We start from the raw sequence: 16331 nt of genomic DNA, 5'->3' as shown, positions 1-16331 counted from the left end.
TGTGCAACTCAACAGTTGTTGTAGTTCTTCTTGCCTTTTATGTATTTACAATAAATAGTATATACAACTGTGATGGATAAGGAAACGTAATGTTAGTTTTATTTCCATTGTTCTGCCTAATTGACAGTGTGGCTGATATTTGTGAATGCTGCTCAACTCGTCATGTATTATTTGTTTCTAATTGGATTTCTAATCTCTAGCAAATGAAAACGGAACTGCGAGGTTTTGCTTCAACGTATCAATTAAAACATTGTGACTTCCGCTGTTCGGACGGTGGCGCCAACTCGCAGCAGCGCCGGAGTGAAAGGAAAAACGCTGGGAAGAGTACCTCAAGACGAAAACCACAAGGAGCGGACAGTGACGTCAGGACGAGCGCGCCCATGTGCCTGATGCGCATGCGCCTCGCTCCGCCGTGCCCGTTCCCCTTCAATGAGGTTTCGCAGACTTTCAATGCGCATATCCGAAAATGAGAGGTGACAACTTTGTCCGCTCCCCGTTCGCTTACTGGGCGACATCTGAACAAAGGCCTGCCCCTTTTCATGAGGATTTCTCTACCGCCATCGTTACTTTACGTGTAATCACGATTACTAAATTGGATTACGATACTTTTATCATATTTCGAGACGTCGGTGACCGTGGGGATCATGTCCGAAACGGTTGATCACCACGAAAGCAGCGGCGAGACCAAATCGGCCATGCACACTTGGCGTTATCGCCACCATTTCACGTACAAGGCAGATCAAGGGAAAAATATCATCGTGCAGTGTAATCTGTGTCTGCCGAGGGTTAATCTGCTCTCCACGTCGAAAACCTCCACGTCAAACCTAAAGAAGCATTTAGACGTAAGTGACACGAGTTCATTCCCCCGTGACGATGTCCCCGTAACCGTGAGGTTGATGCTCGAAAGAGGCGATGAATGAATACCTGGAGATAAATAACGTTACAATGTAGCAGCGTGTTGATTACCAACTCGTGGAGCCGGAGGCTCTGTGTTCGTTCTGATTCGCTGAAGAAAAGCGATTTGTCAAGTGGCATTTTGATTTTTTTTCTTCTTCTTCTTCTTCTTCTTCGCATGTGAAGTTTAGAAACTAATGGAAACTCAGAACATATCCAACAACTAACATGACCCTCCCTCCTGTTGGTGTTTTGTCCTGCAGAGAACCCACTTGGGCTGTGAAGCCAGGCCGGATGTGAAGCGGGGGAGGAAGAAAGAGGAGCACAACGGTGAGGAAAGTAGGCACTGTCAACTCAAAAGGCTTAAAGCGGAAATCATCTCCAAGTGCATGACCCAAGCAAAGATCGAAGAGCTGATTTTTAACTTCATCGTGGAGGATTGCCAGTCGTTTTATGTGCTGGAGCAACCGGGCTTCAGGAAGCTGGTTTCCGGCTTAACTGAGGGGCTAAAGTCCATGGACAGGGTGACCTTGTTTACAAAGGTGGACCAGGGTTTCTCCAGGATGCGGGAGGAGCTGATGGCGAAGCTGAGCAGCATCCAGTACGTGTGCACCACGGCTGACATCTGGACGGCCAACAGCCGGAGCTTCTTCGGGATGACCTGCCACTGGATCGACCGACGCACCCTGGAGAGGAAATCCGCCGCCCTGGGGTTCGCGCGGCTGCGGGGCCGGATCACGCACGACACCATCGCCGGGCGGATACACGACATCCACGTGTCGTACAACATCGAGAGCAAAGTTCAGACCACCGTCACGGACAACGGCAGCCCCTTCATCAGCGTGTTCAAGGAGTTTGCGACGGACGGCCCCGAGAGCGACGACGACATCGGGTTTTACGAGAACGTGAGCGCCGTCCTGGAGGGCGAGCCGGAGCAGGACATGCTCCTGTTTCTGCCCACCGTGCAGCGCTGTGCGTCGCACACCCTGGAGCTCATCGTCACGGAGGACTTCTGGCAGGCGGTGTCGCAGGGGCCCATGTGCCAGCTGCATTACAGCACAATGGCCAAGGTGCACTCCCTGTGGAGCAAATGCCACCATCTCCAGGTGGGCATGGACGCGGCCGAGGAGATCGGAAAGATGGCCCTGGTCGTGCCCGCCGTCATACGCTGGAACGTGGAGTACTGCGCCGTGCAGAAGATCGTCTCGCTCACGGAGCGGGAGCTGACCGAGCTGTGTGCCCGCTTGGAGGTCGTGCGCCTGCAGCCGGAGGAGATGGCCTTCCTCAAAGAGTACGTGACCGTGTTCCACCCGCTGGCTTTTGCGCTCGAACTTTTCCAAGCGGAGCAGAAGTGTTACCTGGGGCTGGTCATCCCGACCGTGCTCAGTCTGAAGAACAAGTTGAACGAGCAGAAGGATTCGGCCACGTACTTCGGCGACGTCATCGGCGCCATCGTGGTGGCCATCGACGTGCGGTTCCTGGAGCTGTTCGCCAGCACGGAGGCGAAAATCGCGACGGCCACAACCCCGCAGTTTCGCTTGTGGTGGATGGCCGCCTCTGACAGGGAGGAGATGTGCATCCTGCTCGCCACGGAGGCGTCCCAGGTGGACCCCGGCAGCATCATCGAGGAGAACACCAGCCGGAATATGTCGGCCATCGAGTCGGAAGACGACTTCTTCAGCTACGGGTCTGTGAAGCCCGCCATTCAGATCCAGCAGCGGGGGGCGATGGAAGAGATTCGCAAGTACGTCGAAGGAACGGGGAAGAGCCTCGAGTGCCTTCAGGACTTCCCCAGAATGAAGCAGCTTTTTCTTAAATACAACACCACGCTGCCGTCCACGGCCCCCGTCCAGCGCCTCTTCAGTCAGAAAGGCAACCTGGTCACCTCACAGAGAAACTTCCTGACTGACGACTACTTTGAGCGCATTCAGCTTTTGAGATACAACAGTCCCGTGTGCACTTTGAATACTGAGTGAAGCCTTTTAGTTGACGCTGAATCGAACCAGAAGAGACAAAAAAAACAATCTGAGCAATATTTTATTTCAGACAATTTAGCCCGTATGTGTTCATATTCTTCCCTTATCTTGTTGGATAGGCGTAGCATATATCTCCGACTCCTGAATGGCTTAATGGAATTACCTGAATTGACAATCATGAACAATGAAATTCGAGGATCGCATATACTAACACAAGCATCTTTCTATCTGTGCTATTGTCGTGATTTGAAGTAGCCACACGGTTATGAAGTAATTTTGTTTTTTCTACAGGTGCACAATGAGAATGCATCTCCTGTCTGTATGTTTTATATCATATATAAAGAGACAATGAAAGAGCCTTGTTTTATCTGCATTTTGCTTCTTTTTTTAATTTAATTTTTATACTGATTACAAAACTTCCAGTGCTGCAGAGTCCTGAGTGTGTTCACTGTCGCGCGCCCAGATGTCAGTTAAAAGCGTGTTGGTCTTGTCAGACAGCGGCCTGGAGACCAACAGGGAAAACAGACACACTCGGTCACGGCTCTGTGAGGAGCTGTCAAAAACACGACACTTCTGAAGATGGCGACCCCAAGAGAGAGAATGAAACGTCCTGGGGTTCAGCTGCTTTTTCTTTTCCACATCATTGCATGTATCCATCTTTATGTGTGTACATATTCTAGTTGTGTCTTTCTTTGACTTACCCTGCCAGGGAGATTAGGACGGAGGTTTAAAACTCCCCTGCTGTGAAACTGCCCTGGCTGCTCCAGAGTCTCGTCTGCGTGAGAGGCGAGGGACTGCGATTCTATTCAACAACCCGTCGGAAACGCAAGCTTCAACTACTGACTGCAGAAAAAGGACACAGTAAGTGTGTCCAACTGCTGCAGCAATTCAGTGAGACAGACATCAACCCGTTCACAACGGAGTTAGGATTTTCAATGAATCAACCTGTTAAGGAATAGAAACATTTAACATAATACCTTCTGGATGACTAAATCACATTTAAGGTGAAAAGTACTTTAAGGTTTTGTTTGCATTTCACTATCTTCAAGAAGCTTTCATAATTTTACCATATTACATTTAGATAACCATATTCATCTGTTCAGTCCATTTCCATGAGCATGTAAAGGAAATGTAAAATATGCTTTTTATAAGTATTTTTCAACTACTTACATGTTGAGTGATGAAAGCGGAATATGCGTCTGTATGCAATTCCTGTTGTGCTGTTTCATCGTTATATATGAAATATATAAATCTGAGTTTAAATAATCATTTTCTTTACATAACACAAAAAAAACATTATCTAAAGGTTTCCTTCAGATCTTAATATCAAAAAGGGTCTTGCACACAAATTCTTTGTAAGAGATGCAAAATATTATTTTTAACTCCTGAATTAAAGCATACCAAAGATTCCCTCATGTAAACTCACTTTACTCATGTCTTCATCCGGCTCATTCCAAACAGACAAACCTTTCCATTCTTAAGCCTGTAGCCTTCATATGGATGGGACTATTTATCTGTGTGGGTTCTGCCTAATGAAGGTCTGACCTTGGCATGCAAATAAAGTGAGTTCACTGGATGCAGGATTCTTTGTTTGTATTTGCATAAAGGGCCGCTAATATTTCTTGGCTGACCTGCATTCAGATATAACGGTATCGCTGCACGAAGCAAATATAGTCTGACATATCTGTCAGTCTCTTATAAGATCAGTTTTAAAACTTTGAGCTTAATGCTGAACATTTTTTTGTCATATTCAGTTGAAAGATTGAGACATCAAACCCAATTGTTTAGTATTTACTTAAGTCCCCTCCTCGCTGTGTTAATGTGTAATTTAGTCAAGGGTTTCCCTACCTTCCACTACTCGTATGGTGGGACAAGTTACAGCTCTGACTTTGGATCAGCACGTGAAAGAAGTTACTGAATGACTAAATTATCTTTAAACTATATATGAAAATCCTGCCACCTGTTGGCCACAGACGTGCACTTCAGCAATTGACACGTTTGTAGTATTTTCTTAGGAAATGTACTATGAAAGTAATCAAACATCCAAATAAAACAAAACCCGAGTCTCCAGTTCAAAGTTTGATCCAAAGTTGACGTTTTATTGATTGAAAATAAAACAACGGTGCAAAGTATTACCCAAGAAAACACAGTAATACCTGTAACCACACGTTTAGAACAGGATCATGTTAGGCACAAAGTGGGTGGAAAGTGTACCGAGTGTTTTACTTGTCAGTACCTTTGATTTAATCCATCACCAAGCCCTAGTCTTTACAGTCCTCCCATGCTTCCTCCCTTAAAAAATAGCCTTAGATTCCCTTTGTTATACAAAAGCAACATGGCAGAGACAAATATGTTACTCTGATCGTCAACCATAATGCTTCTACTGAGTCTTTGTCAGTTCAGTGATATATTACAGTAAGGAGGGAAGCATTAGAGGGTCTTCCAGACATGGCTGGGATACTTTAATATTCTAATGCCCTTCTCTCACTTTGCTCGGATAAGACCCCCTTCAGGTCTCTGGTCCCCCGACAGCCCGTCACTTCAGAAATAGCTTGGCATGGCTGAAGTGTCCTAGGTTCTCACAGGACTTGATCCAGCGCTGGACATTAGTGGGAGTCGAGGAGGCGGAGCCACTTTGCAGCACGCAGCAATAGCAGGCAATGTCGGCCAGGGAGAACTCCGGCCCGGCCAGCCAGGGGCTGCGGCCCAGGGCAGAGTTAAGGGCCCGCAGGACCGTGGCCCGCTCCTTGGCACTGCCCTCTGCCAGCTGGAAGAAAGCCATGTCCACCCAGCTGTCCACCAGTGTGGCCACAGCGGGGTCACTGGGGTAAGGAGACAGCAGCTTGAAGAGGAAGCGCGCCACGTTGGCCTCACCCTCGATGGGGCACATGTTCTGGATGCTGAACTTCATCTGCGGTTTGGGGACTGTGAATTTTGCAAAGGACAAACATGTTTGCTGGTAAACAAGGACTCAAGCATTTCCCCAAACCACACCACGTCAATATGCCAGTTATGCCAGGATAACACTTAGAAATAGCATTCCTAAAACTCAATGACAGTTTCACATTTAGAGCAAAACTTACAGTAAAACAGCACAGTCCTTACTCAACAGGCTTTATGTTGAACTGCAGTGATTACTTCAGCAGGGTGAAAAGTATTTGTTTTATAATCCAAACACCGACACACAAAACATTTCATCTATATTATCTACCATTGTTGTGTAGCGCCTTGCTAGTTTAATAGTTATTCCATTTAGCTGTGATAGCCCGAGTTCGGTTGTGGACCTTCACTGCATGTCATACAACTCTTTCTCCTTCTGTTTCTAGTCTGCCTCTACGATGCAATCTGTCAGGTGAAGAAAATAAATGTTTTTTTTTTTGTTTTTTTTTAACAGCATGGTCGTTTATCAGGTCTGCATGGCACTAGCACATAAACCTGGTTCAGATATAGTCTAGACATACTGTCTGTTTTCATTGACTACAAGATTTGTGAATTACCATCTTTCCATATGAGGGTGAAGCCCAGCTGGAACATATGGCGGGCATAGCTGTCTGCGTGGCGTGGGCCGAGGCAGGACAGGAGCTGTGGTGGCACACTGGCCGCTGAAGAGTGGACGTGGACGGTGGAGAGCACTCGATAGCTCTGACACAGCACACTATGGAGCACCAGCAGGGTCAAAGGTGGCTTTGCTGGGTTGGCGTTTATGACGATGTCTCGGAGAGCACCAAGATCCTTGTGACATAAACAAGATAAATAGGTGAATCATTCGAACATAAATACATTTAGTAATACAATACGTGTCTTATCTAACTAGGATCATGCAGCATGCACAAACAGGCTGTAATCAGTCCACGCCATCACATGTGCTTCAAGACAAATTCCAATACAAACTGGTTGTGCAGGTTAGCATGGTATTTATTAACCTCTAATGGCAGATATGATGGGTGTGATCAGGAACACATTCATAGAATGCTGCCAGAGAAAGTAGTCAGTTGCAAGAAACTTTCCCGGCTGTAGAGAGCTCACTAATGTAATGCCCAGATTCCCACCTTGCCCAGAAGCGTGTCCAGGTCTGTGACGCCTGTGAAGGTTGTGGAGATGGGGCTTTGGGACGAGAGGCTGCTGCTGACTGTCAGGTCCAGATCAGCATCTGGGGTGGTCACCGTCTTGGCCAGGCCCTCCACAGCTGCTTTTAGCTCGTACAGCTTTCTCATAATCTCGTCCTGTCGGGCCTCCAGAGCTTTGACTGCAGGGTCCACTTCGCCATTCTGGGGGACACAGAAAAAGTCGCTCATTTTGGCTGAAACCACAAACAGGAATTTGATGGTGGAAGCGTCCACTCTTTTATATAAATTTGAGCACAATTCTGCAGCAGTTTTACAACCTGGTTGTTAGCTGGTGTCCCAACATTCATCTTTGCACAGATCACAGAGGCAGTATTGAGAACATATTTAACATATCCCAGGTCTATGGTGTCATTCTTGACACATCAGATAGGCTACTGGTAATTTATGTCTCAATGTCTACCCCAGATGAAAGTTGACACTGAACAATAGACTGCAGAGTTAGAGGAACGAGGGAGTACCCACATACAGAAGCAAAAGCATTAATATTAGACTATAAAAATATTACTTCTCTTTAAGTATCAAAAAGCAAATCATGCACTTGTATTTACAGTATTCATATGGCCGGTGCCATTATGTGGAAGTAGGATTTTTCTGTGGAAGTTGTATACAACGTTACCATCTATTCTAGTTTAATCTATACATATTACAATGCGTGTAGTAAGTAACTAGTCATAGCTGTCAGATTAATGCATATTAAAGTATACAGCATAGCTCTGCGTTTAATTTAAGTGGGGCGCAAGTATACAATGGCATGACATTTAAATATCCAAAACTGTATTTGCTGTTACAGAAAACAAAACACGTCAAAGAGATGACACACCTCTGTATTGAACTCACCCTAAATATTTGGCAGCAGTGGCCTTCATGCCATCAAGATGTGCACTCAGGATCAATAATAACGACGATGGACTAATATACTCATACGTAACAATACATTATTGTTGCTAAACTATTCATCTGTAAACAAGCAGTGGAGACGTGCAGTCAAGTTAGCTGTTGCATCAGCCAGAAATGAGATTGCTCATTTTACAGACTGACTAGCTAGCTTTGTAACTAGTAAGCTCGTGCTAAAGCACCGCGCGAGATGCGCATGCGTCACTGCGCGAGGAATAAAAACGAATTGCGGGTAACAACGAGAGCGAAATACAACATAACCAGTTGAGCAAAAATCAACCTTGTCGAAATGAAAACAGTTAACAGTTACCTGGAGCGCGTGCTCAGACGTGCTGCTGTCCCCTTCCTGCGCGTGGATATTTGGTAACTTGTACATGCAGGTGGGTGAATCAGTCTTTATGTGGTTCCCGCAGACGGGCTTTACCTGGTACATGGGCATGGTGGAGGACAGCTAGTGCTCCGTCAGACACAAACACTTTATAACAAAAATCCCGACGCAGACGTGTCCTCGAGCTGCGGTGTTGACAGGCAGCAGCAGCAGGAGCGGCGGCTACCGACGCTCGCGATCACACAGGAAGGAGGGGAGGCCGCTGTGACGTCACATCCGGTAGAATTTAAACATGGTGGCGAGTAGTTACACGGATTAGTTTGGGATTAGACAGTGAAAGGACATTTTTTTGGCTTACGTTGTTTTAATACTCACACCGCGGTGTGAAAAAAAAAATCACAGTTACATCACGCGCCGCCACATTTCTCGCTGCACGTGTCTTCGCGCGTGCGCTAGAGGGCGCAACACTACAAGTTCTCACATCCCGTGTTTGTAGGCAAGGCAAGTTTGTCTGTAAAGTAGGACATTTCAACCACTAGGCGATTCAAAGTGCTTCACATAAAATCATTAACACTATCAAAACCAAAATGAAAACAGATTAAAAAACAATTAAGAACATTCATTAAAACATTAACAGTCAAAAAGCCAAAAATAGAATTAATGTTGTAGTGCAGTTAAAGAAATACAATGTAGTAATAAGATGCAGAAATGGATTAATATAATTGAATGGGGTTCAAATAAAGGCAACAGCAAACAGAAAAGTTGATTGCAGGATGTCAGTGGTCAGTAGAGGAGTTGGTCGTTCTTGAGTGAACGTATACACAGTTCACAATATATAAACTAAGGCAGCCTGATTAAATGATGATGATGCAAAGTGAGATTTAATATGTATAGTTAATAATAATAATCTTGTGTGCATTCACTACTAAAAAATATTTTTTATTTTAAACAAGAGAAGGTATATTGTTGTGAGGTTTTTACATCATACCATGCACTATTAAACATGTAATATTCTTCTAGGTGCAGTTTTTAGCATCAAGATTTTGATAAACTGTTCTATCAGCAGGCATTTATTTGACCTTCAGCACAGAATGACGGTAAAAAAAAACTGTCCTGTTGTTTTCCATGCTACTCACGAGGGCCGTCTTTATAAAACTACAATTATCAGCTAAATGCATTTTTACTGCCACAAATCATGGCATAATCAAACAGTATACCATTTTCAAATATGTATATTTGTATGTATTTATACATGCGACTTTGTATTGTGAGCTTGCATGTGCATAACTGTGTATACAAGACTATACAAGAGTTTTCAGTCAACAGTATGTGCCTTTAGTACCTCAGCTTTAGGGACAAATGAGGAGCAATGTAAAAGAGAGATAGCATTGCTTTTCAGACATACTGTACATTACTGTGGTCTACTGCAGTTAATATGCAGTAGAGTTGTGTACCTTGTGACTCATGCAGTCTGTCTGCTTGTTGTTTTCTTGTGTCTGACCTCAGCATCTCTGTGATCTCCCGGGTTCAAGTAGATAGACACAGTTGCTACAGCAGTCAACCTGTAACACAGATCAAAATCAATTAGCTCGGTCTCGCCTGTGTTATTCAATCACAAGGGATTGAGTCAAACCTGGCAGCTCTGCTGGGGTAATGGCCGGATCTCATGGCCAGAGTAAGACCTGGGAAAGAAACTGAGACTACGGAGGGAGCTGAAACCTGACAGTTCACAGTAGTTCTCTAAATCATGTAGGAACAAGGGACGTGGAGTCTGTCCTGTCAGTTAGTAGGTAGCTTGAATATAGGTTGGGGAGTGACAACAGGCTTGTAGGTGCTGTCAGTTACAGTCTTACTGGGTCACTGAGAGAGATACACAGTGTGTGAACTGAAGCAATGAATACTTTACTTAAAGAGTTGGTTACAGCGCCTTCGAGGGATAAGTTCGTCATATTGGGAAACACACGTATTTGCTCTATGAAAGATGGTGTAATAAGACAACTAATTCCAATCACATATTTGTGCATTAAATATGAAATATGAAGGAACCATCATATCACATGGAGTATTCAGTCAATCGTGTGCTGGGAAAGGATTATGTTGATGCTCACAGCTTGTTGTTTTTGTTGTCGGTTATTTTAACAGCTTTAAAGAGATTAAAGGTATGCAATAATTTGTTGTATAACTTGTAAAATATACTATTAAATAAATGCAAAAAATGTGTTGGGGTGACAACACTTTTACCATAAACTACATTTTAAGATTCAAAGAAATAATGTCTGAGCTTTTGAATGCCCCACGGGTGCAATGCAAGTTTATGAAGTATGTATGTTTACTGACCAAACTCCACAGAGACACAAACATCCTCTCCAAATATTTGCATTTGATTCCATTATAGTTTGTCCAGGACTCTCGCCATCTTATCTTATTGTGCCTTCTCATTTCTAAAAGTCAGCATAGTACCTGTCTCCCCACGACAGCCATTACTCAGTCTGAGGGTGAGTCAGCATGTGTGACAGCTGTTCAGGAGGTTAGACAGGGTGTGGCTTTTAGATGCAAACTGAAGTCTAGTGAATAGATGTCTATAAGTTTACGTAAAACATAAATTGACAGATATGTAAACAATACGCTCAAGGCAGGGGATAGAAATCGATTTCTAGTAATCGCCTTCCACAAAGGCACTGTGTGCATCAGGGGTGGCCATTGATATGTGCACGGCCTATCATTCATTCATGAAGGGAAGACATCATAGGTAGAGGCTCAGGACTAATACTTGTTGGGGAACAGAGGCAGTGCTGTCATGCCTTGCATTATGGATGGAGTTCCTGCACAGAGCTCACAAAGCCCATTCAGACATCCCAACACAGCAGTTAAATCTTTCACGACGTTCCTCCCTGCTCAGACTATCAGGTAGCAACATCTCTGGTACCCTCCAGGCTCCAAAAGACTGGGAGTGAGTCAAAATACGATGAGTGTTTGTCAAAGCAGACGCTGGACGCACAGCGGACGTCCACATGGTTCAACTTCTTTTTACCACGTTTGCTTGAGCACTTCCGTTTGTTCTCAGTTGAAGATGGGGTGCACATTAAAGTTTCACACAGACTTAATCAGTAAGGTGAGCCTGACACTCCTTTCTTGATATGAGTTTTTGGTGACAATGAAGCGAGGACATCAATTATTGAAGAGACAAACAGGCAAGTGTCCATCCTCGAGTGCTGGACTAGACCAGTTTAATGGCACAGTTTTAGCAATCCCACAAGATGTTTCAATATAAATGTAGTTAAGTTAAACGAAAAGTAAGTTCATTGATCAGTTAAGTTTACTGGCATACTTAATTTCTTTCTCCTCCTCTTTGTTTGTTACCTAATGCTGCACTCTAACATTTGTAGGTGCCTACTACTGCCACTACTGTTACTACTACTTGTACTATAAATGTACTACTGGATTCAGCCCTGTTGACATTTCCTTTGGATTTGTTCTAATAAACCCAAGAACATGTACTTGCATTATACTGCTTGAATTTACACTTCAGGAAATGATGGCTGCTAGGCTATTTTGTTCCCATCAACAGAGTTCAAGAGAACTCAGCTTTTAACGTGTGTTACAGTGTGTTAACTTAATTCTTGTTGTTTTAGCCCCGGACAGATAACAGACCTATCTTATTGTGAAAGAATATCAAAACCTCCTCAATGTCCAACTTGCAGTCCAATACAAACAAACTGTTGTTATGTCATTTTGCTCATATTGTCAGCCCAAAAGGACTGGTGCACATTATCGGCCTGTCAGAGCGGCGCTGTCCTCGAGAGACACAAAGCGAGCTTTTCCTTCTCTGCCTTTGAGTCCAGGTAATGTGCCTGTCACATTATCTTGTACCGCTGTCCAACGGCAGCACATCCAGCAGTCAGTGTCGACCTGTTGGCTCACATTTCCTTCCTGTTTACCACTCGCTTCTCTTGACCTGCAGGGGTCACTGCTCCATTGTGTGTCCGGGGGCTTGTGTTACCTACTGGCTTCCCCAACCTTGTCCCACTTTCCCTTTTATCCCCCCACCCCAGTTCTTTCTCACTCCTCCACCACATGTCTGCAGAGATGAGGATCAGAAACTGATAGCAGCAGATATGGATACATGGTGATGTAACTTGTGCTGCCTCTGTGAATGTCCAGTGCTTTTTGTCTTGATAGACAACATTTCAGTCACGTGGACAGCCATGTGTAGGCTATGGATGTGCTCTGAATTTTGGATCGAGCAGTTTTAAGGCTCTGGATTTAGTCACATAGCTGTACTTTGATTGCAAAATACTTAACAATTTACACCAATTACATATTCATGTTATATAATGTATTTTTTCATACTTTCATTAAGGCATAACAAGTATATTTAATGAAATGGTGGTTCATTTTAACATGTTAAATTGTGTATGAATCAACATTGCTTTATCACATGTATATCCCTTCATAGTGACAGTGAAATGCATCACATGTAAGGGCACACGGGCCGTATGGACCTGGCTGAATAAGCAACACTAGCATTATTACAGCACACCATGCTAATATCAGGGTAGGCTCCATAGCCCTGAGTAGCAGGTGTCTGCTGTAATAGGCAGGTTCTCCCTGTAATATACAGGTAATTTGAATGACACAAAGCTGGAACCACTGCACTGGTGCTCTGTATCTTGGCGCCTCAAGTGGGTGTGTAAATAGGGAAGTAGTTGTTAATTTTAATCCCATGAATCCTGTAAATGCAGTGCATTACAAGCTGTGTGCTATTCAAAGTCTCTCTGAGGGAGGATACAGAGCTGTTGGATGGTCTGTCTTCTGTCTGAGTGTTTGTCTGAGTTTAATAATTAAATATATACATATATATATATATATATATATATATATATATATATATATATATATATATATATATATATATATATATATATATATATATATATATATATATATATGTATCCCGAGCAAGCTCTCTTGAGTTATCAAGGCAAACCTGGCAAATAAGTAGACATGCAAGGCTAACAACCACAGCTATGGCTTTCTGCAGAGTTTGCATCTTCTTCTGTGCATCACACACATTTACACCCTCACACTGGTGCTTATATTAAACATCCACCCTGATGTGAGTTTATGTGCATATTAGGGATTTTATCAGCATATTAGGAATTATGTGTGTTCGCATCGGGGCCGTATGTGTCTGATGTCATATTTTAGCTTTACAAATTCATTGGGATGTGTGTGCTCCACGGATACAAGGGCGGTTACTTCCAAAATTGAGGACGCCCAAACTGTCCGCTTAATAGACCACACTGTACCATCAAGGTGCCATGGTGTAATGGTTAGCACTCTGGACTCTGAATCCAGTGATCTGAGTTCAAATCTCAGTGGGACCTGTATAATTATTTGATTTAATAATCTGGATTATGAAGAGATTCGCCACTGTGTGTGTGCGTGCGTGTGTGTTGGTGCTCTAGCCTAGACACACCCCAAGGTTCAGATGGGTTTATTTACATAGCTGAGGTCAGGTGTCACTCGATCCAGCCGCAGTGACACTCAGGTGGTCATCAAGGTGACCTCTGCTTTTTCCCTGCGCTAGCTCTATGAATCCATACACTCTCACACACACACACACACACGCACACACACACACACACACCTGTACTGTATATACTTCAATTAGAAATCCTGTGTTTTTCGGACATGTTTCACTTCTCATATGAATCTTTGTGCCATTCAGTCTCATTTACCGCTGTGTTGGCCAAGTGAAGATATGAGGACAGCACAAAACTGTAAAAAACATTTTGTGTTTCTTTTGTGCTATGGGACATCTGGAACAGTATGTGGATATACGGATTTCCACCTTATAAAAGTTAATTAAACAATCTTGTGCATGCGGAACAATCCTACACTGCTCCCCCGACTACCATACTGAGTGTTTTTCTCTCGCCAAGCCCGTGTCGCCTCAAATCACATCGGAGTAGGAGACATACAGAAACACAAGATTTGAATAGAAATAATGAAAAATAGCTTCAAGATTTGAATTTTATTCTTTTATTTTCTCAGTAGTTTGGTATATTATTTTACATTTATTTGGGGAATACAGCTTCATGATGTGTTTAAAACAAATGAAAAAAAAAACACTCAAATAATTATGTGAACGTGGATGACTGTGGACCGGAAGGAGTCGTGAAAAGAGATTCAAAAGATTTTAACCAGTTGGAAAATTATTGAATGAAACTAAGTGAGCCCTTGAAGCAGTGGGTATGGAGAGGTTAAAGGGGGTCAGATCGACTTGGAGCGATGGAGTCCCGTTGTTTAAGACAAGACCATGGCCTGGAACTCTACGGAAAGAAGAAAGAAACCTGATTATTTAATATGTGTATTAAATGTTTAGTAATGAGACACACATATGACTCATCAGCGAGTATGGTGGTGCATCATTGCAGTGCTACTGTGCTCTTAGGTTAACAGCATTTCATTAACACAATTTGTCTAACAAACAAAAAACTAAAATCACAAATGTTCAATAGAAACATTGTTGGGGTGATTGTAGTACCCGTAGAATAGAAAAGAAGTGTGTTGGGACAGAAAGAAGAATTCGTATGATGGCTGATAGTCTAATTTTAGTACTGGAATGTATTACTGCCTCTCTTATAAGCACCCTGAAAAACCAGACTTCCCTAGAAATACAACACATGTATTCAATCTGCATTTTATGGAGAACCGGATACAGGCATGCAACCAAAGTGGCCAATTTCCAAATTGACGACTTAGTTAGTAGGTCTATAAAAATGCAAAGGTGCCATGGTGTAATGGTTAGCACTCTGGACTCTGAATCCAGCGATCCGAGTTCAAATCTCGGTGGGACCTGTTTCATTATTGAACGTAAAGGTCAAATGTCGAGAATTGTTTCCAAGCATTGTGGTTTTCTAGGCACACACGCGCTCACGTCTTGCATAATTCATCAAATAGGTGTGTATCCACTCACCGTCGGCTCCGATCCGGCCGTCACTGTCGTCATCAGCAGCGCACAGGAACTCCTTTGTCTCCTTGTCTGTCAGAATGCGAGCCCCAGGGGAAAACCTCTGGAGGAAAAACCTGACACACAGAGACACAAGTTAAAGGTAACAAGTGGATGCACAGTCACAGTCACAAATATCAGGAGCTAACACGGAGACACAATCTGTCTGCTGTACTGCTGCTCAGCCAGAGAACACAATGTTTAGTCCCTTATGTCAGCCCTGTGAAGTTAAATAGAATAAAGATGGACGGCAACCCTACAACAGCATCGTGAAAATGTGATTATTTTCCATGAAGACATCTAATCTCTACTCCCGTTTTAGGATCCATTGCATCCTGGGCACAACATATAAATGGCTGTAGTTTTCTGTAGCGTGAACTGGCTGCTTCACTCACTTGAGCTCTTCCTCCTCAACAAAACCACTGCCATCATTGTCCATGATCCCAAAAACCTTCTTCACATCCTGAGGGCTCTTCTTAGTGAGGCCACACAGCTGGAAAAACTTCCTGGGGCAGAAGGAGTCTGGTGCTGGGGGAGAAAAGAGAGAGCAGAGTCAGGAATTTCAACATTTAGTGTTGGTTCACTCACCTAGAATTAAGGCAAAGTCCCCCATAACATTAGCAAATCCTCAATAAATTGTAATTAGTGGGAACTATGACTGACATGGTATTGTTAAGTGTGATTTGAGATTCATAGTATGGAGGAAATATTGGTCCTGAATGTGTGTGTTTTAAAAATGTTTGAGAGGCACATTTTGAATAATCCTTGTCCCCTAGTGTAAACACGTTGTGTCTCTCGCTTTAGATGGTGGCTTCTGCCCAATTGATGCTCATGAAATCTATCCAGCTGCACCTCAGGTTATACTGTACTTAATTTGTATTGTCAACATTTTGCAGTCTTCCAGTTGGCTATCAAATAGAGACAACCCTATTGACTGAAGAGGCTCCAGTAGGAAGAAAAAAGATCTAACGAAGAGAGCAATAATGATATTGGTGGAAGACGATACCTTGGCAGTCCTTGATAGCACTGTCGATGGCATCAGCGGAAAGGATAGATGAGAGCGACATTTTATTCCTGTAGGAGGAATAACCATGGTG

General features: G+C 43.5%; 3 protein-coding genes and 2 non-coding genes across 6 annotated transcripts in view; 3 read left to right on the top strand and 2 right to left on the bottom strand.

The window, feature by feature from the left end:
• The first annotated feature begins 567 nt into the window (after window positions 1-567).
• Window positions 568-3180, top strand: zbedx (zinc finger BED-type containing X). Its single transcript, XM_068579132.1, has 2 exons — window positions 568-842; window positions 1158-3180. Exons 1-2 carry the CDS (start codon window positions 645-647, stop codon window positions 2868-2870), a joined length of 1911 nt encoding a protein of 636 aa, XP_068435233.1. The 5' UTR covers window positions 568-644; the 3' UTR covers window positions 2871-3180.
• Window positions 3181-4941: 1761 nt separating this feature from the next.
• aimp2 (aminoacyl tRNA synthetase complex interacting multifunctional protein 2) lies at window positions 4942-8452 on the bottom strand. Of its 2 annotated transcripts, none has more exons than XM_068578631.1 (4): window positions 8202-8452; window positions 6920-7138; window positions 6368-6602; window positions 4942-5795 (listed from the first exon to the last, which is right to left on the bottom strand). In XM_068578631.1, exons 1-4 carry the CDS (start codon window positions 8328-8330, stop codon window positions 5407-5409), a joined length of 972 nt encoding a protein of 323 aa, XP_068434732.1. In that variant the 5' UTR covers window positions 8331-8452; the 3' UTR covers window positions 4942-5406. The 2 variants fall into 2 exon arrangements, with proteins under 2 accessions (XP_068434732.1, XP_068434733.1); XM_068578632.1 differs by having other exon boundaries at window positions 8316-8452.
• A 5082-nt stretch (window positions 8453-13534) lies between these two features.
• Window positions 13535-13606, top strand: trnaq-cug (transfer RNA glutamine (anticodon CUG)). Its single transcript has one exon. It is a non-coding gene; the product is annotated as a tRNA-Gln (tRNA).
• A 677-nt stretch (window positions 13607-14283) lies between these two features.
• Window positions 14284-16331, bottom strand: part of pvalb8 (parvalbumin 8) — a 2674-nt gene continuing 626 nt past the window's right edge. The window contains exons 2-5 of the mRNA XM_068578417.1: window positions 16241-16308; window positions 15630-15762; window positions 15202-15311; window positions 14284-14554 (exon numbers count right to left, since the gene is read on the bottom strand). Of these exons, the coding sequence (XP_068434518.1) occupies window positions 14529-14554; window positions 15202-15311; window positions 15630-15762; window positions 16241-16301 (330 nt within the window). The 5' untranslated portion in view covers window positions 16302-16308 and the 3' untranslated portion in view covers window positions 14284-14528. The remainder of the gene's footprint in view (window positions 14555-15201; window positions 15312-15629; window positions 15763-16240; window positions 16309-16331) is intronic.
• Window positions 15012-15083, top strand: trnaq-cug (transfer RNA glutamine (anticodon CUG)). The gene has a single exon. It is a non-coding gene; the product is annotated as a tRNA-Gln (tRNA).

The sequence above is a fragment of the Clinocottus analis genome, unplaced genomic scaffold (genome assembly GCF_023055335.1).
Source record: "Clinocottus analis isolate CAN_PGR_092001 unplaced genomic scaffold, fCliAna1.0.p SCAF_16, whole genome shotgun sequence".
NCBI classification, from domain to species: Eukaryota; Metazoa; Chordata; class Actinopteri; order Perciformes; family Cottidae; genus Clinocottus; species Clinocottus analis.
This window is presented reverse-complemented; position numbering and strand designations above follow the sequence as displayed.